Source organism: Falco naumanni, chromosome 11, assembly GCF_017639655.2.
Source record: "Falco naumanni isolate bFalNau1 chromosome 11, bFalNau1.pat, whole genome shotgun sequence".
Lineage (NCBI taxonomy): Eukaryota > Metazoa > Chordata > Aves > Falconiformes > Falconidae > Falco > Falco naumanni.
In genome coordinates, this window is record NC_054064.1 from 7,604,029 (window position 1) to 7,625,461 (window position 21,433).

The 21,433-nt window shown below is 48.9% G+C and overlaps 1 protein-coding gene across 10 annotated transcripts in view; it reads right to left on the reverse strand.

The window, feature by feature from the left end:
* The window catches only part of RGS8 (regulator of G protein signaling 8), a 30,528-nt gene continuing 9,095 nt past the window's right edge, over nt 1–21,433 (reverse strand). For 4 of the 10 annotated variants that reach the window (XM_040611041.1, XM_040611039.1, XM_040611040.1 and 1 more), the window contains 5 exons: nt 20,461–20,633; nt 18,094–18,195; nt 17,097–17,161; nt 8,650–8,816; nt 1–6,921 (listed from right to left, as the gene is read on the reverse strand). In XM_040611041.1, the coding sequence (XP_040466975.1) occupies nt 6,739–6,921; nt 8,650–8,816; nt 17,097–17,161; nt 18,094–18,195; nt 20,461–20,498 (555 nt within the window). In that variant the 5' untranslated portion in view covers nt 20,499–20,633 and the 3' untranslated portion in view covers nt 1–6,738. Of the gene's footprint in view, nt 6,922–8,649; nt 8,817–17,096; nt 17,162–18,093; nt 18,196–20,083; nt 20,634–21,433 lie in introns of all 10 variants that reach the window. The other 6 variants (XM_040611044.1, XM_040611036.1, XM_040611035.1 and 3 more) reach the window with 4 other exon arrangements.

A 21,433-nucleotide genomic window follows, 5' to 3' on the forward strand; every position in this document is an offset into this window, starting at 1 on the left:
TAGTCTCAGGTTGTTTATTACATCCTCACGGTCTCTATACAGTACAGGTGAGTAACACTTTACAATGTGACACGACTCAGTGGGGATATCATCGCCGGCTGGACACCTGGTACGGCTGAGGAGCTTCTCCAGCCTCACAGGGGAAGGTGAACCTAGCAAAGGAGCAGCTAATGCAGGGAGAAGGTCAGACTGAACCCGAGCCCATGCCTTCCCCGGAACGGGAAGGAATCAGACTGAACAGCCTGCGTGTCCTGTCCAAACAGCTCCTGCTGTTCCCTACCAACATCAGCAGCACCCAGACACTGTGGAGGCAGTTACAGCATCAGGACCTAGTTAAAACAATAACGTGGCATTGGGAAGGTCTTAAAAGAGTGGGTCTTTCTACCCAGGTACCTGGTGGCTCACTTCCGAGTTCACTCCATGTAAGTAATGCCCTCCTAAACCTGTCCCGAGCCACCTGCAAGCACATTGCCCGGGGAGCAAGGCATCTCTATTATTTAAGACAGCCTTATCCAGTGCTTAGGTTTGGACTCAGGTCCTCCAGGCCCCTTCGTGCAGGGGGGAACCTGCCACCACACCGAAGATGGAGCTGTCAGAGAGCTTAATCTGAACTCTGTGTGTCTGATTTGGGTTGCCTGTAGAGGAGCGGGGAAGAAAGGTTACAGGAGGATGAGATACTTCCATTGTGGTTTTTAAGGAAGGGGGAATCTACCCCAGGGAGTACTTTGTACCCTGCTCTCTTCATTACCAGTCATTCCGCAGAGGACTGCATGAGTAAACACGGCACAAGAAGCCTCCTTCTTCCTTCCCCTTATTGCTTTTTAGCTGGTGACTGCGGGTACTGATAGAGCGATGTGAAGACGTTTCTCTTAGCGTGACGCTGCCATCTACGCTGTAAATGCAAAGCCAAGCAGCTCCTCATCCATCATGTTTTAGATCCAGCCTGGGGCATGCAGCACAAGATGCAAACTGGGAGTCATGGGGATACTGGAGACAAGTGATTCACACTGCGGCTGGTCTCTATACCTCCCTGGTACACCACGTCCCTCAGAAGCACGCACTGCCTTTTCTTCTGTGCCTTTTTGCCAGAAACGTCGGGCTATTTCAGTAATAAGCTCATCTCCTTTAGCCGCCTCCCTCCCATGCCCTCAGTTCCCTGAACCCCGGTGGAAATTTCTGCAGTCTGAAATGAGAGGTAACTCCCTCCCAGTGAAACCAAGAGGAGGCACAGAGCAGAACGATTGACTTTACTAAGGAAATACAACACACACACCTTTATTTACACTCTGGTTTTTATATCGGAAAGCTAAGAGGAAGCACAGCTGAGACCCTGCCAAAGCAGCCGCTGCCCCTGTGCAGCACGGCTGCCCTCTCAACCAGCCAGCCCCTGCCACAAGCACGGCACGTGGAGCACCGATGGAAGTAGACGATGCAACAGTGGGGACAAGACAAGCCTCTGCAAAGCCCAGGGTGTGTGGGGTAAAGAAAAGCATCCTGGTCTAGCAACAAAATGGACTTTAATTCCAATTCTGTGCTATAATGCTTCGATGCCGGACAAAAACAAAATACCAAGGAAGAAGACAACCGCAGCAGCCCCAGGAATGAAAGATAATGCAGAAATTATGTGAAGCATTTTCTTCTTATATAATGGGCGAGGAACAGCTATTAGGAGCTTTATAGTGGCAGTAGGAGGCATGTAGGAGAGGGATGGCAAGACCAGAGACAAGCATCTGCAGAAGTAAAAGCTAAAGAAGAGAGGATGGGGGTGGAGGGTACACAAACACAAGGGCATGGGAGGAGGTTATGAGACCCAGGCTCAGATATATGGGGACAAAGAGTGCTGGTGGTGAGGAAGGCTGGCAGGGACGGGAGTGCTTCAGGGAGGAAACCATAAGGAGGAGGAGGAGGAAGGAAGACCACAAGGACAGGACTGAAGAAAGGGGAATTGGAGGGAGAAGCAAGAAGCCCCCAGGGAGGGGAGAGCTTGCAGCGACGGGTGAGAGGCACTCCAGGACTGGCATGAGGTATGCTTTGCTATTGCTCTGAATGCTGTAAACATTTTGGTTTTGTGTCTATCAGTGAACATTCAGTTCAGTTTGATACATGTGCTCTTACGGGTAACTGGAAGCTTAGCAGAGTTTTATGTCTCTTATCACTAGTCAAACTTACACACAAGGTGAACACAACACTGGCTAAAAATCTCATTTTATGTCATTATGCCTAATTCTCCTATTTTAACATGCACATCTATGGCTCAGAAAAGCTTCTCTAGTAGAAGACACTAAATAACATACACACAAAGTCGCATGCACTGTCACCCACCCACACCGGCAGACACACACCCCTATTTCCCTCCCCTACTTAGACTAGCGGGACTTTGCCCATCACACCTGCCCAGCGTGGAGGGCAGGTACCCATCGGTACATTAACAAGTCCAATACAAGTGATGGAAATCATCCCAAACTTGGCCGATGGGCCAAAGCAGGAGAAATTCAAAGCAGATTGGAGTTCTGCATCTGCTTCTGGACTTAACACCACCTGAAGCTTATAGAAAAGGGAAAGGCAATTTGTAAACTCCTCTTCCCTTTTGCTGTCAAAGGACTTGGGAGCAGAATAAAAAGAGCTGAGCAAAACAATATTTTTTTTTTCTGCTCTTTATATGATGGTGCACACTGACATTACTTGAAACAGGAGGAAAATTTTGGAGGTGTGTGCTTGCGGAGAGGGGAAATTGGGTTTGTAAGTTATGAATATCCCTTTCACATCAGTAAGAGATGAATCAAAGATAGGATGTTTGTCCTTGATGGGGATTAGTCATCACTCAGTGCTTTCCGAAGCTTTGGCTCAGTCATTATTTCCCTAATCAGCCCCTGGTTTAAGGGGAAGAGCTATAAGCTGCCTATTTTAATTCACTTCAGACTGACATTTGTCATAAAAGAAGCAGCTGGTGCCAATTTCTTGTTTTAAAAAGAAAAAAACTACTTTAAATAACTGGTCTGCTTTCCTTCAAGAGAGACAAACTGTAAAAGCAGCAACAAAAATAACCGTGACAGACTCCTATGCCTCAGACGATACTTTTGCTCCACTCTGTGCTCCAGGATGTTTCCCATGGAGGATATTATCTGGCACCAATTTAACGGGCAAAAAACTTCTCCTACATCAACCGGCATCAATGCAGTTCCTGTCAGCATTGCAGCAATGGCATCTGCGAATGCACCCACTCAAAGCAATTCCCCAGGTCGATGGAGGAGAGGGGGGAGCTTGGTTTTCACAGCGTGTTGGCTACTTTGAAGTTTTTCCCAAAACTTTTTGTGTTCTGACACAAACTGAAATTCAGGATGACAGCACCAATGCTGGAGGAGCTTGCTGAGAGATGCTACCTCCTGGGCTTCCCAGAGCCACACTCTGAACAGGACCAGCTGTTGTAGCCGTCAGGGAAGCCGGGGAATTGTCCTCACTTCTGAGTCTGTTCCTCATTCCTCAACATAAACATCTTGTTTCTGCTGTTTCCTCATCGCCTGGTTGTCTCTGTGACCCTCACCGCCATGGGTGGCTGCAGGGCACTTGGCTGAAAAGCCTTGTCTGGGATGAATCAGCTGGCACTAGAGGTCAGCATCATCCAAGCCCACCCAGAAGGTGTATCGGTGGGTTTTAACGAGGCAGATAATGTGGCGTTCTGGCTTCTTTTTAAAAGCAAGGACGGCGTAAGCCTGTTGCTGCTGCCATCTCTCACATCCAGGGCAGCACTGGGATGCTTTTTGCATGTGCAGTCAAGAGGAGGCTGAAACGGAGGAAGGCAGGGCCAGACAAGGTGGCCTCCCTTCGTCCCTTGCAACACAGCTTGTCTGATGCCCCAGCACTGGGAAGCTGAGCTGCCCTGTTGCAGCGGTTCGATCACCCGTCGCTGTGCCATTTTGCGGTTGCAGCGACACTGGGTACCACTGGCACCGCAGGGCGTCTCAAGGGTAACTACTCCAGCCAAAGCAGCCTGTGACCCTGAGAGATGCCAGTCCATCCTGTGTTACGCAGGTGTGGTAGACGTATTTCTCAGAAAGGAGAGTTCTTCCAGCCCCTCAGGGACTTTGCATCCTCACTTGCAGGTCAAGCATTGAGTGTTTCACCTCAGTGTGGGGTATTTGCCCTCCTCCTTCCCTTTCACCTATGGCAGGAGGGGGCTGTGCAGGTGATATGGCTCTGTTCCACTTCCTATAGCCCAGATACCCGCCGGGACAGCCGCTGCATGCAGGCTCTGCATCCTTTGCTTCTCTTTGACTTCTTCCAGATCATTGCACAAGTTTGCTCAGACACGCGTCCCACTAGACCTTCTGTACCAGGTACATTGTTTGCCATAAAGCTACGGGCCCATGAACAGGTGCCCAGTTGAGCTACTGCACAATGTAGACCCCTTGGATGAATTGTGGCAAACCTGGAGTATTTTCCAGACCTTGCTTGTTCCTGCTTCAAATAAGCAGCAAAGAAGTTTGCATGAAGCTGCCACAGCGAGATCTGCAAAGTAACATCCAGACCTGGAGCTTTGTCTCTCTGGACACGTGACATTATGGACCTGGCATACCTCAACAGTTCCAAAAGATGTGTTGTTGAGCCTGAGCGTGGCAACATCTCTCGCCATGCTCCAGCCCCTGCTTCTCAAGCTGCCTGGCAGGGCTGGAGGACCAGCAGGAACACTGGTTCACGATGCCACAGCATGCTGCTCTTTCTGGCCAGTCAGCTGGAGATGGTATTTGCCCACCAAAGAACTGGAGAATTCTAGAGCTGACCAACAAGGTACTGAAAAGCAGGTTTCCCTACCCAGCATAAATTTTGCACTTGTACTGCAAAAGATTTTAGTGTCTTAGACACCTCAGGAATAGACCTCCAGAATAAACCAAACTTGCTTACCATCTCTATCTTGATCCTAAACCTGTTTGTCCTAATGTCCTGCACAGCATCCTTACAAAAAGCCTCAAAACCTATTTCCTACCTGATGCATAGACAGTCAATAGCACAGAGTCACGGAGTCATTTAGGTTGGGAAAGACCTTTAAGATCACCAAATCCAACCGTTAACCCAAGACTGCCAAGTCCGAGCAAGCTTTTTGTATCTCATTCCAAGCATGTTACGCTTACCTTTAGAATTCACTCTACCTAGTTTACACCATGCTACACTAAATCTTTACTACCAGTTTTCTGTTGCGTCAAACCTACCCACCGCCCTCAACTAGAGCAGAGGTTCACAGCCACCGATCTGTGGATGATTGAGAGAGGAAAAGATCTGTGGGGTCACTTTCCAGGCCTTCATAAAACTAAGAAAACAGACCTCTGGCCTGTAGGCTCCACTCCACGGATGGGCTGTCTGCATCTCCACCAGAGAATACTGCAAGAATCTGACAGCCGATGAGCTGGGTCAGCGGTGCCGTGGGAATGGAGCCTTCAGATGGTACGTGTCCTTGCACAGCACAGAGGAGGTGCCACACAGAACCTTCTCCTGCGGCTGGCTATCTGGGCTATGGGAACAGGGCCAAAGAGCACTTCACACCTGGACGCTGCTCCCCCGGGTCCTGTTTTTAAGCAAGCACCATGCAGCAGGGTCTGTGTCTTTAGTAGTTCTTTGCATGGCATTGAACCCACAGTGGACAATCGGTAGGTAACGACAACAGTCAATAATCAGTACATAACAAAGATAATGCAATTGTGATTTTGCAGGTTACCTCTCCCTGCCACGCACGGGTCAGGTACTACAGGGAAAATGTTATCTGCCATAGCAGAGAGGTCTTGTGCTCTTCTTACACCTCAGCGTGGGGCAGATGAGGCATTCCTTCTCTCGACTCTTTCCCGACAGCTGGCAGGTTGTTCCCAAGAAGCCACCAAGCCTGTTAATGTCTGTGGCGGCCAGGAGCTTCTCTGTGTTAGGTTTTGGTACTGTGCCTAGCACAACGGAGCCTCAGTGACGACTGGGGCCTCCAGGCTGAACTACAGTACAAATAAATAGTATTAATGAAAAACAATCATTCACACCAGAAGACTTGCCCGACAAAGTCTAGCGAGAACTTTTGGGATTACCTTCCTCATGAGAAAAACTCAGCTTCTCGACAGTCTTATGGAAAATAACTCCTCCACCCCTGGAAGATAAGGGGCTGTGACAGGGTAGCAGCTGGTGTCATAAGGTGTGCAACCAAAATCAAAAAGTGAGCTGAGTTCATTGATGGTTTCTGCTCCATGAAGTGGCATGATTCATGTGCCTTTGCCTTCTCTCTCCCTTCCCTCTTTCCCTCCTCACGGTCTCTGGATCCAGACACCAGCAGCCAGCGTGTGAGACAACGCTTTGGACTGGATTTGATATCACAAGTGTCAGAACCGCCCTTAGGGCCCTTCTAAAAGATGTCTGGAAGGATGGAAAAGATGCAGTGGCATTATTTACGCACAAACCAACGTAGTAATTTTAAAGGAAACCTGCTTTCCCCACAGATGACCTTGTGACTAGAGAGGATTATGGGTTTGTGCTAGAGAGAGGCAAGAACTGCAAGATGCTACCATTAACCAGAAGAAAAAAAGAAAAAAAAAAAAATCACAGAATCTCAGAGTTCTAATACTGCATCTGGATCACACTCTGGAAGCCTCCCCTTCCCCTTCTCCCTCTTTTCCCATTCCCGCTGCTTTTAACACCAAGAGAGTTTCACATTTAGACATGGGTTTTGGCTGTTGTGGGAAGCACATGGTTTCTGAGGGCCCCATTGCTGCTCTAGCTGAGCCTCCTCTGGGTTTGAGACAGCAGGTCTGTGTAAATTTTGGATCTCAGGAACCTGGGGTAAGAGTCTTTCTCCATCAGGCTGTGCACCTTCCCCTGAGCTTGGTCAAAGCAAGAGAGGGAGGGTTCCTGCATATTTCTTCTTGTCAGCTCCCGTGTCTGGAAGTCTATGTTCACCTGGGGAAAGTAGCAGAAGAGAGTTTGGTACCAAGTGACCGGTTTGCCTGCTTCAAATGGCACATTTTGTCTCAGCTGTGGCTGGAGAAGCGGCAGCAGGACCAAGGTCCTACCCTTGGCCATGCCTAAACAGCCCCTCCAAACTCTGTGGGGTTCAGCAACCCAGTGTTACGAATCCTGCCCCAAATTTGGAAAAGTAGAGCTAGATTTATAGTGATCTGAGCACCTCTGAAATCAAATTACCTTTATTCATGCTCTTACACACAGGTTTATGTAGCGCATCTTCTAAACATGCTGACTCAGCCTAAACTCTCTCCTGTCGACCAAGGTTTCTCCGCTTCTTTTATTCTTCACTCCATGCCCAATGTAAGGGTGAATGAACTTTCAGCTGGGTTTAAACTACTGGTCCATTCTTATTAAACGTTTCTAAACTCTGTTGTTATAAAATAAATTGTTTGATTTTTCCCATAACAGCTTAGTGTTACAATGTCTCGAGCAGGGACTTTAAAAAACAAACCACCCTCCTGTTATGACTGCCGCTTGTTTGCAAAGCCAACAACCTGAGCTTTCCTGTTTTCTTTCCCTAGCAAAGCAGTCACCCTTGGGTAGGGCTATTGTTTAAAACCTGGCTGAAAAGTCCTTATTTGTTGTTATTATCCCAGCGTCCAAACTTAAAGGAGTCTAGCAAGTAAAGCTGTCTGCCTTAACTGGGATGGCAGCAGTACAGATCAGCTCTCTGTGTCACTCAAGGGTCATTTCACATTCTAGCACGCCAAAACGCTGACAATAGGACCAGATTTTAGGAAAGACCCCAGCCAACCTGCGCTCACATTTCTAACCCAGATTCAGCCCTGCGGTCCTGAATCTGAAATCTCACCCAGCTTCACGAATAAGAGCAGGAAGATGCTCGCCGAAGGCGATGGGGGTTGAAGCGTGCCCCAAAAGCACCCACACCCCTCAGTGTAGCTCTGGGTGCTTCTCAGTGGCCTCACATTAGCCCTTCTAGTTCAAAGATGGAATAAAGAGAGTCCTTCTGGGGGGATCCCTTGCAGGCAGCTGTATCGTGACAAGAACCCAAGCAATCTAGCAGGAGGACAGCACCCTCCTGGCTGTGTTACGAATACAATAACACAACTCAACATCACGATGCAGGATCTGATGGTCACATCAGCCTGTCAGTACTTGAAAAAGGACTTAACAATTCCAGGCTTCAGGTTGTGACTGCACTTTTTGTTCAGCTCTGAGCTATTGCTTGTATCTTTCAGGAGGTCTAATTAAGTTGGGAGTTAGTCAGCAGATAAACACTCCTCCCTGGAGAGTTAACAAGTTAGTCATTTGTGGGTTGCTTCTGTGCAAAATGTCCTGCAAGAAATCAGCCCAATAGCCTGCTTGAGGGATTGATAGCAAATAAGAGGAGCAAGGTGAAATACTCCTAGGAAGCTCACAGAGGTTAGGAAATGTAGGTTGTGTTTGCCAGTGAACTCACTGACTATGACTAATTTAGTGCCATCAAAGTAGTTGCCCTCCCTAGGGAATGAGTCACCACAAGCAGCGGTGGCAGCAGCATCAGGCAGGATGGCATCGCCATCCCCCTTACCCGCTCCTCACCATCACCTCTGGGAGGGGAGGGAGTGCTCCTCGACCCGTCATGGGTCCCAGCATGGGGAGACGGACTCGCTCCCCACGCCGCAGGGATGCTCTGCCTCCCCGGGGTGCTGGCATACCCACCTCTCGAGGAGCCTGCACATCGATGAACTCCTCGAAGATCCGCTGAGCCTTGGAGGCCAGCTTGGCTGCCGAGCGGGTCTTCTTGAAGTCCTCACAGGCGAGCCAGAACTCCAGGTTTTCCTCACTGAACTCTGTCTTCAGGAAAGCACGGAAAGCAGCCAGCCCATCTGCAAAAAAGACATGGGGAGTGGCAACAGGAGGAGAAAGAGGGCAGGGAGCAGCCCCTTCAACAGACATCCCTCCATCCACCCCTGCTTATCAAAGACCATTTGATTTTTCTCCTGAGGTCTGCAACCCCAGGATGTGTCCATAACTTACACCATCACATCAGCTGGACTCTCATGAGCTGCCACCAAGTCAAACACCATTTGCTGTTGCTCTGAAAAAGCGTTCTGCCAGCTAACATGGCAAAAGTCTTTCTTCGAGGTTGGGGCACCTAACCTTTGAAAAATTCCTCTTGAAAACATCAGGCTTCAACACTACAGTCTCTTGGCCACAGCATCTTGTGCATGTTAATGTGACACTCTGTAGTGTCCTATCTGTCATTAAGAAAAACCTTTAATAAAACACACCGTCTGTGGACTTGACTCCCGTGTTTTCTGTCACTTTGCTTTATTGCCTTGTGACATATTTTTAGTTCTTATTTAAACAGAGGAAGGATCTCGGAGAGTCTAACTGTTACAGCTACAATAAAGGGGAGAGGGAAAGGACGCGACATAATTACTACTTGTCTAGTCAGTGGTAAAAGTGTTCTTATCACTTGTTAATGCTTAGCAATTGTGACATTTCCGTAATGTAATCTGAGTCAGCCGGGGCAGAGTGGAAATATGGAAAGTTTTTCTAGGCAGTCTGTGTCCTCTTAAACCCCTGCCTGGACATATTTATGGACACAGCTATTGTTTTTTATTTCCTTTCCCTGGCACCAGTAGAGTTGAAGTAGCTGAAGGTTTCACACATGCCCTTTCTCCTTTCTTTAGTCTTGGGATAAATTTGGCTCCTAATTTTTTTTTTTCCCAGTAATGAGTTCCTTTTCCTGGTCTTTTTCTATAGGGCCTGAGTATTTGTAGTTTATGACTGGAAATCTCCTGAGTCAGCACTGGCTACTTCCAAGCAAGTGTCTAAAAATATTGATGGAGTTGGGAACACACTCGGCAAGGTCAGACTCCCCGAAGGGGTGAGAGGAGCAAGTGCACGTGTGCCTGGCAGGGACGGACAAAGACTGACGAGGGTCTGTAGGACCTGAACTCCTGCAGTGCTGGGGTCTGGGGGCTCCACCTGCCCTTTCTGCTGTGGGAGATCTCGGCAGTGCTGCCTTCCCTCCTTCCTCCCGTGGCAGGGAGTGTGGGAGCTGGGATGGAGCCCGTGGGGTGACGCCTGATACTTGGTGTGGGTCATTTCCACATGTCCACACCAAGCCCCAGCCCACCAGGGACAGGGCTGGCCAGTGTCACAGGATCCATCACAAACTCCCCTACGGCTTTGTCCTTGTTTTCTTGCCAGCACCAGGTACGCCAGGAGAAGCAGCAGTGTAACACTGCCCTTTTTCTCCCCTGTATGCCCTAATCCTATTCCTGATTCTCTTGTTTCTGGTAATAATTTAGAACATGGAGATCTTTTTTTCGACTTTAGGTCCTGAGCCTCAAGCCCTAAGTGATGGCCCCAGGTTTTGAACAGCAACTAACAATTGTATTTCAGGCTGCTTGTAAGTCAGCAGGGAAGTCTGACTGTCCAGATCCTCAAAAGGAAAGGCAGGGAAGATATTAGGCTAGACAGGACCAAACTACAGGCTAAACCTCTCCCCTCTGTCTTTCTCCAAACTCCTTCATTAATGGGCTCCGCACCGCTAAGTGCTCGGTCAGCAATCTGCCTCGCAAAGAGCACAGCAACCAGCACCTAAAACAGGCACATGCTGTCCTAGCTACGCTTGCTTCTCCCGTCAGCCCCAGGAGAGCAAGAAATAGCAGGATCATACCAACTCATCCTGCCGCTTCTTAATTAATGCATTTTTAGGAGAAGATCAGGGTTTCAGATTGCTACTGTGGACAAAACCAGGGCTCTCCTCCATGAGCACTGCAAAGCAATTAACAGTGCAAACTGTGGGTTCAAGCCTGGGGCAATAATGTGACATTAGCTTCGGAGAAACCTGCAGAGCAGACAGTGCCGAAGGCATCTCCGGGAGCGGGGTACCTGTCAGGATCATGCTGCCCATGGCTGCTTTCAGCCTCTCCGTATATAAATATGGTGAATAAGGGAGATGTTTTAGGCCTGCTCCCTTTCCTGAAATCTAAAAGACAGAAATATTTTTCAAAACCCCTAAATGCCTATAAATTTCACAGGGCCTGTGTGGGAGCAAGTGGAAGACTTGAGAATAGAGCAGGGGGTCTTTGCAGGAGGAAAAGGAGCAGATGCAACAGCAGGCTGGCAGGTTTCACAGTAAAGAAAGTATAACAGCAAGAATGCAGCAGTGACCTGAGATGTATGTTGTTGTATATATCATTAGCTCCTAGGATGTTTGATGTTAAATATTCCAGCACCCAAGCACACTGCTATGGTTGTACAGCCCCCACTGTGTGTCCCCGCAGAGGTCTTGCTGCTCTTTCTCTGTCCTGGTCCTTTTTCCCATCCTTTCCTCTACAACAGCCCCAGAGCCCCAGCACTGACAGAGGATCACTTGTAGAAATAGCAGCTTTGCATGGCAAATAGAATATCTGCAAAATACCATATCTGCAAAAAGAAGGGCACGTCATGACTGATGAGTGAGAAAGGCATTTCCTTCAACCCTGCCCCGGGGAGCAGCCGTAGCAGGTCCCTCCTGGGACCAGGAGGTTTCCATGCGCTCTGCCTCCCGCCCTCATGTCAATCAGCTCCTTTTTATCTTGAAGTAAGTTTAGGCAGCAGGTAGACAAATACTAGTGTCTGGCTGTTCTCTATTTCTTTATATACACCTGTCACGCCCTCCTCACAGCCTCTGAGGAAAAGATGAAGCTGGACCCATGAGGACCTTGCAGAGGAGGCCTTGGATGCAGGAGAGGTCATCCTTGGCTCAAGGGCTTTGCACAGATTTCATCTTCAGCCTTTGACCGCCTGCCCGTGCTTACAGCTGTGCCTGGCAGCTGGAGATGTGGGCCCAGATGACTGGGCCGTGGTAAATCACTGCCCACGAGCTGATCATGGAACAATGACAAATCTGATTGAAAGGGCAGGAGGGCAATTAGGTATGGGAACTGCCACCACCTGAGCTGGAATTTGAGCTGGATGTTGACTTTAATCTCCTCCTACACATGAAGGCTATTAGGGGAGCATCGCTGGTGGATGATCAGTGTTTCAAAGCTCACTCCACCCAACTGGACAGCTTTTTTGCTGGGGCAACCAGCACTGGAATGCAGTGCGATATGAGCAGGAGAACATCACCTACTAAGTCAGCCTCCTGAAGTGTCCCAGAACATGGTCAGAGCACCTAAGAAGTGCAATTCCAAAGGTATGCTTTACAGAAAAAGCACAGAAATGAAAAGCAGGATTAGAAGCTTTCAGATGCAGCAGCACAAGATATCCCTACCACGTAGCCTAAAGGCATGGCCATTCAAGAAGACAGACACGTACTGGTATGGGTGCACAGCCTTTTAAGACAACTACTGGACACATTCAGGAATTTGACTCAGGAGTGGTGAGCCTTGCTTGAAGCCAAAGGAGTAAATCAGTATTGATGGAGTAGATAGGATGAAGGCAAAGAAATGGAGCTCTTCTACTGAGTGCCAAGAGTCTGAAAAAAGTGGAAGACATTTGCTTTTTACTTTTGCAGTGTAAATAGTAGCCTCAAAACGCCCTGCTCTCCATTCAAATAGACCAAGGGAATGCACAAGAGGATTGTCAGGAAGGATTGTGCAAGTACTTGTACATCACCCCCTCCCAAGTTCTTGCAGTGCACCATACGGCTGTAACCTTGCAGGTCCCCTGTGCACTAGGCAATGACCAGAATGTGTGTTTTATAGATCAGCCAGGCAGATCAACGACTGGGGCTCGGATGCTCCTGACATCCCATTCAAATACTGTTCTTCAGGCCATGGAGAGCAGATCCTTTCCAGCAAGAAGGGCTGTGGAGGAAGGGGCTGAACTGGCTAGCACAAAACACAGCACAAGTCTTAACCAAAGTGACCTTCAGCGACGCGAGGCCGAGCTTAGTGGTTTAAATCATTCAGGCAGACAGCTTAATAGCCAGGCATTAGCCGCTGCTGGAGTAAGCAAGCGATCAACGATCGTTTATTTAATGCACGCATTTAACACCATCGGGGCAAGCGGAGCTTCGTGTAGGGAATAAAGGTAGAGTCCCTGCGGCTGGTAGATGGATGGATTAGCTCTATGGAGCACACTGGGTCCAGGGCCGACGAGACAAGGCCACAGTGCTCTGTATGGCGTACGTGCATGCTCTCACTGCTGCTTAGCATGGCTTCCTTGAATGTTAGCTGCCTGTCACCAGCACAATGCTAATGCTAATGCTGTTCTGGCTTAGAAAGAACTAGGAGTAGGCTGGGATATTCCTGTGCTGTGTAGGAAGAGGAGCGATGTGTAGACAACAGAAGGAGGAGGACAACAATAAAGTTTGGGCAGAAGAGCACAGAGATCACAAAAAATGGTGGGAGGAGGTGGTGGGGAAAAAGTCACCCTTGAGATAAAAATGGAAATTCAGCGCAAAGGTTCTTCTGCATCAGATGCTCCATTGAAAAGTGACTAAGGGTTGAGGACAGACTGTCCGGCTGGATTCTGGACAAATGACAAGCCATGTGTCCAGCCCCGCAAGGGATGCAGAATGAGACATGCTATTGCTTGTGTTTCCCTCCAGCAGCCTGTCAAAAGAAATCTCCATCTGGCTGACCAGCCTGTACCTCTTGGGCATGGGCACAGAGGGGGGATTACTCCTCAGTTACTCACATGCATGCACACACACTCTGCAGACCACACTGAGCTCCACTTCCCTGGGAGCCACCGCTAACCCATACCGGCACAAAATGGGAAAAAATGTCAAAATCTAGCATGTTAAAACCACTGCTTGTGCTCCCTGAGCACCCAAGGAAGCTTGCCACATACTATCTGTCTCTTATTCTTCCAATTCCCTGCTACAAGTAGGATCAAACTCCTCTCTCCTGTTGCTTGCCACACTCGGAAGCCTTGACCCAAGGGAACACTGCTGCGCAGCGCCTGCGTCTCTTGCAGTCAGCTCAGACGAGGCTCCTCCCGTGAAAAGGGAATTGACTGGCTGACCCTATGTTTTCAAGCCGATTTGCTTCACCCATTAGCAAAACCAAGGAGGACACTGCATTGACCTATTCAGCTGGGGCTGTCAACGAAACGGAGCTGAGCTGCGTCCTACCATTCAGCACTGGTTACTCTACAAGGGCTAGGCTGAGGGATGCTGAAATCCCAAAGCCAGCGCAAAAGGAAGGTGGGGGTATGACAGAGAGAACCTTTCTGCCTTTCCTACTCACAGTCTCTTGCTAATGTCAACACAAATTATTCTTTAAATGGCTGGGGAATTAATCCACATCAGGCTATGTGGACTATACAGAGGAGCATTTCCCAGCCTGGGAATCTCTGGAGATGCACAACCGCTTCAAAACCCAGGGGTTTTCAATCCTCTACTCAAGATGCTTCCAGCCAGCAGCATGTCAGGATCAAACGTTACCTACAGAGGCCATTCATTAAAACAAAGGGAAGAGAGGGAAGGTTGGGGGGCTCCAGAGGGCCAGCACACTTCAAGGGTTATTTGACAAACCCAACCATAATGACACTCTTCACAGAGTCCGTATGATGCATGGTACCTGTTCAGATCACTTCCATTTAGAAACCTCTTGGAGACTCATGAAAATAGGAAGCAGAAGAGTGTAAGTCTTTTGGTTTTCCCATGAAGAGCACTGCAGCCCTGCGAGCGAGCTCCCTGTACAAGGGGTCACCCTGGCACTTCAGAGAGTGTTTTTAAGGAGCTCTGATCCCCTTTCTTGCTCCTTGGAGCTCTTTTTGCACCAATACTACCCACAAAAACCTGAGCACTCTGAGGTTGCTTTTTTCCCCCCAAAGAACAAGTCGTCTGGAAGGGCCCCGAAACGACGGTAATATCTAACTGCAGCAGAAAGGGCCACTCAACCCCCTCAAATTGGCATCACAATCTCCCTTCCAAAACAGATGAACTGTCCACCTAGCAAAAAAAGAGTTTATGACAGATGCATCAGGCAGAAGTGGTCTACCTGCTGATGCTTTGAGCCCCCAGGGGAAATTCTCCCTGAGCCCAGCTGGTGCTTAGCCCGTGCCCCCAAGCATGAATTCAGATTTCCCCCCAGCTAATACTGTTCACCTGGGCAGTCACAGAGAAATTAGACTGAGACAGTTCTGTCCTGCTCTTGGCACTAAAAGTAGAATATGAGCTGGCAGCTTCGCTACAGACAGACGCAGGCAGGCCAGGCGCTGCTTTTCTTACTCTCCAGTGTTGGTCAGAGAAGGCGCAAGGCTCCCTCACCCATCTAACATCAGCACATCTCTGACAGCGAAAGTGTCTTTTATCCTGCTTTCATAGTAGATCTTCGGCAAATTTTTCTGTGTTTTGAAGACAAGTACACATAAGCAAAACCACAATGATTTTACCATATAATTCCTCTTACGGATATACGCTCTTCTCTCCTTTAAACCAGTGTAACTAAAATAACACTCCTGTTTCAGCGGAGCCTTTTGTATTTGTATCATCACAACCCTTGACTGCCAGGCTAGCAAATCCAGAAACTTCAGGTGCAGTTTATTAAACAACAAATTTTTTTTTGTCGCTGATCACTAGGCAATGTCACCATGGCTGCTGATAAAAAAAAAGATTAATTTAAATTTTAAAGATCACCTTCTGTTGCTATTAGAAACTGAATATTTTTCATTAAGTGCCAGAGTTATCAGAATTACTTTCCGTTCTAGAGACAGGAAAAATTCTGATATCTCATTTATCACTCTATAAGGCTAATTTATTAATAAAAACAGACAGTCTTGTGGAGGCTGTTGGACGAAATAATTGAACCAAGGTTTGATTTAGCGTTTGCAGCAGTCAGCTGAAGAGGGAACAATCTGTATAATGTCAGCACATACATGCCTAAATTCACCAGCTTTTGTAACCAAAGCACTTTTGCTGCAGTCTGTACCTAAAATTCCAACTTTTTTACTGGTGAAGGAGGAACAGGGGCTCAAGGACAGAATAGGAACACTGATGGCAATATCCTGTCCTCCCCCCTCCCCATCCCCCTGGCACCCTATAGCCTCTGTGCATATCCCCGTCTTGTTTTGAATTTCCATGCAAGAAATGTTCCCCCTTAGCCATAGCCAGCTCCACCATGTATTTTTTTCTACTGCCTGCAAAAGCAGTGATCTCAGCAAGATACTGCTGCTAAAATTACATATTGCTTTTTCTGCCTTGGTCAGCCAGCCTGTTCAAAGTTGTCACTTAATTCCCTGCCAAAACCGTTGTCAATTCAGTAGAAATCCAGCAAAATGACATTTTATTTAAAATAATAATATAATCCTACACTTAATGTCTTCAAATATAAGTGCAGCAGAATCTCTAAGAAAGCCAGGGAGTTCCTTATCGTGATAAAACAGCTCACTGCCCGCAGTGACTTTTCCCCAACCTTGGCTCACTCTTGTTTTATTCTCCATGAAAAGACATTAATGAACCTACACTGTGAACTTCACTGTCTTTCTTGTAATTTCTCAGCGTGAAGGTGTTGGTGAAGCAGAATAATATTTTCTGAACAGAACGGATACGATTGATCTATTGAATGGAGCGAGGTGCGCTGATTATATGTTTGCACAAGGCTCCTGGATGCGAAATCTTCAGGTTTGCACTAACTGTAAATTAGCTTCTGCTAAGGGCTGCCACGTGTGATTTCCCTGCTATGGAGCAAGGTGTTCAAGGTTATCGGACCACACACTGCTGGGTCGTAGATGCCCCAGCAAAGGCTGCGCTTCAACACGGCATCCCTGCACAGCAGCTCAGAAAAGCAGCTGGAGGGAGAGGGAAATGAACTGGTGGTGCCAGTCTCGAGGGGCTTTAGTGAGCCAAGCACCTGCCATGCGCTTCTGCGAGAAGACCGGAGCCAGGGGCACGTGCTACAGACGGCCACAGCCTCGGGGTGCTGCCCCCAGTGCACCCCCAGGAGCTGGAGAAGGTCAGGCCATGGGGTGATGGCTCTCTGTTGTGATCACCCAGCCGGACAGGAGCAAAGCCAGGATGGGAACCCACAGAAAGTCACTCCCTCACCTCCTAACCAGAGGACAAATCCTGCTTATGAATGACGGTGACCACTGCCTAGCAGCTGCCCGAGGGACCATTCCTGTCTCACGCAATGCACGCTTCGTTTGCCCTAGCTACCACCAGTATTAAGGGTATGAGGGGCAAAAAAAGGTAGAATTCAATCTCTACTCACATTTATGGGACAAAAGGACATCGAAAGAGTCTGCCCATCTTGTTGCTTCTTCTGTCGACAGTCTTCTGTAAAGAAAGGAAGACGCAAGTTACAGAAAACCCCTGGCCGCTGACCCCCTCTGGGGCTGTTTGACAGGGACACCAAGGAAGGCTGGAATTCTTCTCCCCTTACTTTGGAGGTCTACAACGTAGAGGTCTCCAGGTGAGCAAGTCACCTTGGGCTGCCTTTAGAATCACTGAGGAGATACCAAGGGGCTTGCAGGGACTTGAGCGTCCTCATCGCTCATCCCCAGGTGGGCAGGTAAAACGGGCCAGATGAATCTCACCCAAAAAGGGACCAACTTTTCCTCATTGGCTCTAAGCAGAGGCCCAGGGAACAAGTTCGGATGTGGACATTTATACTGTAAAAGGCAAAAGTCAAGCGAAATGAAACCCACCCCTGCAGAAGTGTTTACTTTCCTGACTTTCAGAAGAAGGTTAGTCTTAGCTCTGATGTAAGCAGTGACTTGTGATCAGATGAATCTCATCCCGCTCATCCCAAATCGGGACTCTGGAGTGCCTGAAGCATCTCTCTTCAGCATTGCACAAACTAACACAGGACTTTTTGGTAGCGTTTAATAGCAAGGCTTAGCTAAAGAGGACCGTGACCTGAAATTGCTGGTCACCTCTCATACCGAGTCAGCTGCTCAGACACTGATTTATGATGACAGAGGGGGAAATTACATCCTCAAATATGTGCTGACATGTCCCACATACAGCAATAGGCATCGTGCATGTGTCCTGTCTCACAGGAGAACTCGTCTCAATGATCCAGGTATTTTTGGAGGCTGTTCCTGCTGTCTCAGCACTGTTTCGTTTTCCTCCTTCCTTGTGGCTAAAAGAACCAGTCAAGGCTTACACAAAGTACAATAAAAGGAAGACAATACTAGAGGGAGTGGGTGGGCAGGGAGGGGAAGGACAGAAATGGGGTTGGGGTGGGATGCTGCAGCTATACTCACTTCAAAGCCCGGTTGGGCTTGTCCGGAAGAATAGCTGTGAAATCATTATATGAGTCTGATTTGTGAGACAGGCAGCCCAGGCGAGTCCTCATCCCTCTGTTCCTGCGGTCGATGAGGGGGAGCAGGGGTGTAAGCAGGGGAAAACCAAAGAAGATGATGATTATAAATCTAGCCAGAGTGGCAAAAAAAACAAACAAACGAAAAAAAACCAAACCAAAACAAAAATACTCAGTGGCTCTGTGCCTCATGAGACCTGTGCCCTTGGTTCCCTCATCTGTGGGAGGGACCCTGAAACATCTCCAGTAAGATGCCAGGCAGATGGTAAGGACAGACACAGCGCCAGAGCAGCGAAGGCTCACCCCCACCGCTCCTTCAGCTGCCCTGACTGCCAAAAAGTCTTTTGAAGGCTGCGCTTTGGGATGGTTTCTTGGAAAGACCTGCTCTGGTCAGCTGTGGGAGGAGAGCAAAGTGCAGCGAGACCAGAAATCAGTCACCACAACCCAGCAGAGCCAGAAAGCGCACAAATGCCGGGGGCTTGAGGGCAGGACGGGGCTGGAGGAAGAAGAGAGGGAGTAAGGCACCTGTAAGGTGAGCCTGTGCTGCAGAGCCATCAGAGCCTGGCCAGGATCGATCCCAAGCAGCTCCTTCGGACTCAGGGTTACATAAGCAGGCTAAGACAGCCCCTTTGCTGACAGGCTTACCCAGGCAGAAAATGGCTTTATTGCTTTTTTTCCCTTCAATTTTCAAACCAGCCCAGAGCCCTCGCTCGTCCGCCAGCCCCTCGCATCCTTGCCAGCCCCTTCCCGGGACAGCCGGCACGCCTGCAGCATCCTTTGTTACGCAACCCCGGGACAGGGAGGAGCACAAAGGGAGAGGGACGCGTAACACACATGCATCACACGGGCTGGCATCGTCTCCTCTCAAAGGCATATAGATGCAGTTAATGGTTTTACGTGGTCTCTAGAAGGGCAGAGCCCCTGATTTGCCTCTCCAGCCTAAGGGCATCTCTCCTGCTAGATTCCCCAGACATGGAAGGAGGCCATCTCTCCTCTGGACCACAGGAGGAGGATTTAGTGACCCAGTCTCCACTTCTCAGCTGCTAGACTCACTTCCAGGCTGGAGAAAGCCCTTCTCTGAGCCCTGCTGCCAAACAGATGCCAAATACTTTCTGTAACTGCAGAGGGAAGTACGGTATTTTTTCCCCTTCCATATGTAATTCTTGCAGAACACTTCAGCACCAGCGACTGAGCCAATCTGTAGCACGCCTGTTTCCCCCTTCTCCTCCCGCCCTTCAGAGAGTTTCTATTATTGCACATTTTAATGTAATCTTACAGCAAATTAAATGTTAATTAAATGCAATGAGTGTCTCCCTGGTGCAGCACAGGCAGCTCGCAGCATTTAACAAGCACAAAAACCTGGAGATCTTCAGTCGCAGGAATTGTCACACCGCCTTGAACTGTGGGCCCGCGGCCGGTGGCCTCGGGATGCTACGCTGCATAAACCCCCACAACCAGTGCAGAAATACTGTCTGCAAAGCGTCATGTTCCTGGCCGAGCGTGCTGGACCCGCTGTGCTCAAACGGACACCCGGTCTGCTATAGGATATTTCCGGTACCTTTCCTGATACCTCCTACCCCCAACCTTTATCTTCCCTGCGCTGCTTGTTCTAGCAGGCTCACGAATTTCTCAGCAAGAGGTGTGACATGCATTACCGCAATGCTGCTCAGATTTCTCTCTGATGCCTGAGATCAAGGGACTGCAGCAGGGCGTGTGGGGGACAGAGGTGCTGTGCCACCAGCAAGGAGCTTGTCTCTCATGGAACACTGATCTCTAGGCGAGGACTTCCAAGACAGGACACAGGAGAAAGAGAGGGAAAGAAACTGGGTCTGCAGGAGGTAGAGAGGCAAGGGAAGGGCAGGAGGGAAGAGGGGACAAGGTAGACAGTGACAGGATGGGCAGGGGTGAGGGATGCATCATGTCTTTTCAGTTACCTCCGTGGAATCAGTAAGGCAGCCATTCAGGCATCCAGTTATAGTTAACCCTTTAACTGGCTGGCTTGGACAGCAGTCGGGGCTGTTTGCAGGAGGCAGGAGTGCAGGAAGGAGGGATTTACTGTTTCATGTCCTGGCATTTAAAAAAAAAATCTATCAAAGAATCCTCTGAAAAAAAAAAAAAAAAAAAGGAGGGCCGGTTGTTCTCAACCCATTTGATCCTTGCCTCCTAGCGCGGAAGGTCAGTTTTTCAGTGGAAGACGTTCAGAGTTGAGGGATGATCACAGAGGAGAGACAGCATTTCCTTCTAAGACCAGAACCGTGGCTTAAGTCCAGCTTCAGGTCTAAAATGAATTGAGTTTGGCATCACAGCTCACCATGGAGTGGCAGGAGTTGGCATTATCGCACTCATCATTCAACACCTCTGAAGGTCTCTCCTCAACAGGCAGAGCTCCGGGCTGACCTCGCTAAGAAGACCAAACTACCTCTTGTCCCTGTCCCTCCAGGTCATGGCTGATGTTACTGGCCAGGCATCATGGAAAAGCTGGCACTGCAAATAAAATAACAGGAGGACTTCACGCGTCTGCAGATGCTGGTCCTTTCACCATCACAGGCTCAAGCACTCACACCAAAATAACTCAAAGAAAGCATCTCCACTTCAGGGTGGCGGGAGCCTGCGGAGAGCCACCAAGGAGATGCACAGTCTGCAAGAGGGAGGGAGGGAGGGAGGGAAGAAGGGAGGGAGAGAAGGTTGGCAGGGCACCCGTGAGCTTTGGCACACAGGGAGCTGGCTGAATAAATCTCACATCAGAGAGAAAAGGTGAGGTCCACCAGCCAGGAGACCAATGGGACAGAGAGCAGGACCGTACAGTAAGCAAAGGGCAAAGGGTTCTTGTTTGCTAGGACAGGGCCAAGCTCCAGGTAACCTCCACGTCCTCTTGCCCAGAGGGAGCAACCAAGGAAGAGACAAAGGAATGGATGAGAGCAAAGAGGCCAGGACCCTGCTCTGCTGGGGCCTGGGGAGATCCCAGAGCTTTGGCTGCTCAACGCAACAGCCCTTTTAAAACTTGATTACATTAAAAAACACACAAAGCCTCTTCCCAACTAAATTAATGGAACTGGGATTGCGCTATATGCCAGTGAGTGCATTTCCTTAATCCCTACCCTGACCGACTGCTTCGATGTGCTTTAACTGAAATCAATCCTTGTAATTCCTTAAGCCCCTTAAAATTTCCTCATTAACAGCCTCACCCACATGTGAGGCCACAGCACAGGATTTCCTAGAGTCCAGCAGCCCCTGCTCCTCTTTCCCACTGCTGCTCTGATGTGCCAGCTGGAAGCGGAGCCGGG